Source organism: Pterocles gutturalis, unplaced genomic scaffold (assembly GCF_000699245.1).
Source record: "Pterocles gutturalis isolate BGI_N339 unplaced genomic scaffold, ASM69924v1 scaffold48197, whole genome shotgun sequence".
NCBI lineage: Eukaryota > Metazoa > Chordata > Aves > Pterocliformes > Pteroclidae > Pterocles > Pterocles gutturalis.
Window position 1 is genome coordinate 321 of NW_010114598.1, and position 4,070 is coordinate 4,390.

At 39.6% G+C, this 4,070-nt stretch overlaps 1 protein-coding gene across 1 annotated transcript in view; it reads left to right on the plus strand.

The window, feature by feature from the left end:
- Positions 1 to 201: 201 nt before the first annotated feature.
- The window catches only part of CPNE4 (copine IV), a gene marked incomplete at its 5' end in the record, with an annotated part of 34,534 nt that continues 30,665 nt past the window's right edge, over positions 202 to 4,070 (plus strand). Inside the window, one exon of the mRNA XM_010074869.1 lies at positions 202 to 335. Coding sequence (XP_010073171.1) covers positions 202 to 335 — 134 coding nt within the window. The remainder of the gene's footprint in view (positions 336 to 4,070) is intronic.

Here is a 4,070-nt window from a genome sequence, read left to right on the forward strand (position 1 = left end):
CAGTTCATTTTTTTCCTTATTATGCCATGTTAGTTTTATTATATCTTATTTTATAAGCTGTCATTTACTTTTAGATGTATTGATCAATCATTTAAGGTTGCTGTCTCTACAGAAGACTGTTTCTGGTAAAGATAGGTGGTTGGTGTGGGTAGAGTGATGCCAGAAGAGCTCCCCAGCACGCTGACGTTTCCTCTTTTCCAGGTAGCGATAGATTTCACTGCATCCAACGGTGATCCCCGGAACAGCTGCTCCCTGCACTACATCCACCCGTATCAGCCCAATGAGTACCTGAAGGCCTTGGTGGCCGTTGGGGAGATTTGCCAGGACTACGACAGGTAAATAACCACCTTTGATAACAGAGTTGTCTTTAGAAGGGGTTTGGCGGCCTGCTGCAGTTGCTGCAGAGAAACGACTGCATGTTGGCAAGATCAGTCTGCCTTTAATACGCTTTTGAGAGCGGCAGTGGGTTCAGATCAGCTTCACGGTAACAAAAGGCGTGGTTCTTGGCTGTTTGGCTGCTATGTGTGTTAGGTTTCATGTGTGTTGAACCTGAAGCCTGCTCTGCAGATGCTGACAGCATCCTTTCTGATACGCGTGGGAGCCTGGTTCTGTCCCGTCCTGCAGAAAAGTGCTCCAGTGGTACTGTGTTTGAAACTGGATTTTGGCATTGCCTAAACTGCTTGGTGGCGGTGTCTGTTCTTAGAAGGAAATCTGTGGTCTTCTTCCGTGTTCACCTGGCCTGCTGAGTATTACAGTCTCTTCTAAAATAAATGTTAAAATATAGTGATAATGTGTGCACACAACAGGCCTTTAAATAAATAAACAAATGCAAGTAATTGGGCCAAACATGCTTTGATTCCGTTGTGTACTTCTGTTGCTTTGAAATAGGCTGCCTGCTTCTATCAAATTAATTGTCCGTTAGTAACCTAATTACCAAGTGCATTTCCTTTAAATGTTCTTTCTTTGTTGGTGAGGCATAGTATCTCACACAGTTATTCTTTTTAACCTTTGCACATGTGATAGACATCCACCCACCACTTTGCCATGTGTAAATACCAGATCTCCAAAAAACAATGGTATTTCCAGTTAAATTGGAATGATACTTTCTGTATAAATTGCAGAGTGACTTAATACTGGGGTTTGCACATTACATGTCTCAGATACCAACCGGCCTGCTCAGAGGCACTTCCATCTGCGTGGGAGTGAGATGTCTTCTGAAAGAATTAGGAAAATACTGCCCCGGTACAATTTCTGTAAGAATTTGATGGTCAAACTTAGTCAGTGTGTCTGAGAGAATTAATATTTTATTGTGAGCTGACAATTCCTCATTGATGATCCAGTAATTTAATAATTGCCAGCAATAATTCGGAGGCTTAACATATTTCAACATAGGGAAAGGAATAAAAAGGGTTGGATTAAGCAAACAGATTTTTTTATCTTATCCCTTAAGGTGTGTTTTTTAAGAAAATGAAATAGTTAAGTGGCACAGTCCCTCCTGAACGGAAATATTAATCCCAAATCAGGATTCTTCTCTCAATATAGCATATTCCAATCAGTACAAAAAATAATGGCCAGGCATTTTTTTAAATGAAATCATCAGCATTATTCAGTTCTATTGTGCTGCAGAAAATGCCTGTTGATGATAATCAGCACAACTACGGTTGGATGAGCTACGGACTAGGGCTGAACAAAAGCCAGAATTTCTTTTCCCAAGGAAGTGTCACCTTTCTGGCCTGTATTTGACCTGTACATGCTCTCAAGTTGTGACACGAGAAATATATTCCCATGGGCAAGTTGATTCAACATGGTCAGTGACAGCTGATCAAAATGTCAAGTGAGACCTTGTCTTTATACTTTTGAATCCAGCAAACTGTAAATGAAAACTTGTAAATTTTTCTAAAGAAGAAAAGAAATTAGGAGGAGCAAACCTTCACACAAAATCATCCACAGGTTCTACATGGGAGGTTTTTTTGTGTTTAGTTGCAGCCTTGAGATGTATGAGACTATACGACCTATAAAGCAAATCTTCTGTATATACGATTTAAAAAAAAAAGAGTTTCACATTGAGAAAAATTACAAAACATGGAACAGATCCATAACTGCTCCAGTGAGCCCAGCTGTGCTTGCAATACTGGAGCAGGATTTCTGTTTCCAGGTTAAAATCAGCCAGAAGTGAAAAGAGAGGGACCCCCGAACCTAAGGGCTGTTCAGAGCCAGAGTCGTCATTTGCGCAGGGGCACGTCTGTAGTAAGATTAAAATGTTTTAATCTGAAGTTTTATCATTTGTACACATCAGTCATCTCAAATAGGCAGAACTGGCTGGTTTCAATCCAAACCAAGGCAAATTGAGTGGTTTCCTTTGGGTCTCAGGATTCATGTATTGACATCAAATGACAGAATAGTTGGAATAAAGTAAAATCTCTTGTTTTTGCATTACCCTTTGAATTCCAGTAGCACAGCTGTTGAATGCTGAGTACTTTTGCTACACTTATATATATCAAAAGACTGCATTTTTATATTTGGAAAAACAAAAAAAGCCTACAGCTATTACTTAAAATACTTAGGCACTTAGAAACACTCAAATTTATTTGTCATTTGGGAGGAATGGGATTGGCAAGTAATATATGGAGAGACTCCACTTAAAATACAAAATTTTCATTTATATACTCGTTAGTTACGTTGTATCAAGCCAAATCTTCTCATAATCTAGGTTTCTGTACGTGCCAGCCTAAGATAATATATCCCTAAGTAATTAATGCTCCCAATGAAGTGCTGCCTCAGATCCCTTGATACGGGGGAATAATCCCTGCTCACCCAAAAGCCCGTTTATCAGCATGGTTCAGAGATTCCTGAAACAGTTAAACGAATAGCTCCGTTTTTCATAGTTAAGTGTGAAAGAATGAGATTCATTCTTTCATCAGCAATATTCAGAGACTGAGAAATAGGCTTTGATTATTATCCTAATTGTACAAAAGCTGCAGTCCTGGAGGAATAGGCTGATCTGATAATGGTATGGGAAATGGAAGAGCTGTTCACCTGCACAAAAGACTGAATACTTTATCGATAGGCGGAATTGTTTCAGGCTATAACAACATTTGTCATAAGAGAGAAGATAAAGTTTGTATGTGATACCATCAGTGGCTAAGCAGCAGCAGCAGCAATGGATCATCAAAGAAGGAGAAACATTCATTAGTTTTAAGGAATTAGGCTCTAACAATGTAGTTAGAAATACTGGAGAGGGGAGAACACATTAAAAAGTTATTATTGAAAATATCTGGTAAAATAAGCAGACAGCTCCATGGAGAAGAATTTATTTTAGGATAAATGACTCATGAATGTTTAAAGATGACCTCATGAAGCAATAGGTGCAAAATATATATTTCCATTTTAAACATTTTCACAAGCTTTCTGTTATCTTAAGAATTATGTCACTGGTATAATTTCACCTTGAAATTTAGCAAGTCTACCTTTTTTGTAGGGTAGAGAAACAGATGAAAATGGTGAAAAATCATTGGGCACTGAAGTGTTTAACATTAAAAGTACCAGCTTCTGCATCATTCCGTATTTATTCTCTACTGCAGTAATTTCAGCACTGATTTCTCTGGATCAGAAGGCAAATCAAGTGGTTTCTGACGACCAGCAATATCAGTGTAGACAGGATCCCGAAAAATCAGTTGATCCCTACCAAATGTGCATATGTTCCCTCTGTGTGTTTGGAACAATGAGTGAGCAAGTGTGCCTGAGGCAGGCGAGGTTACACCTGGCTCCCTGTGCACTGCGGCTGGCGCAGGATGTGTGACACTCCCCAGCTCTGAGCAGTGGCTTTGGCCACCCCTTTGTGCTAGATACCCCTTCACGAGACAGCTTTTTCGAAGGATAGATGGCAGGTGGCTGTGCTGGCCGAATACTGATACCAGGAAAACAAACTCATTCCTCAGATGAAATACCAGACCTGTGAACCAGAACCTTATAAAAGCCATTAAACTCTGGAAGTTAGATGGGAATAATTTTGAGTGTGTCCTGTTCTCCATAGCAACTGTTCCCAGAGATTTTCATTTGTACCAAAAGCC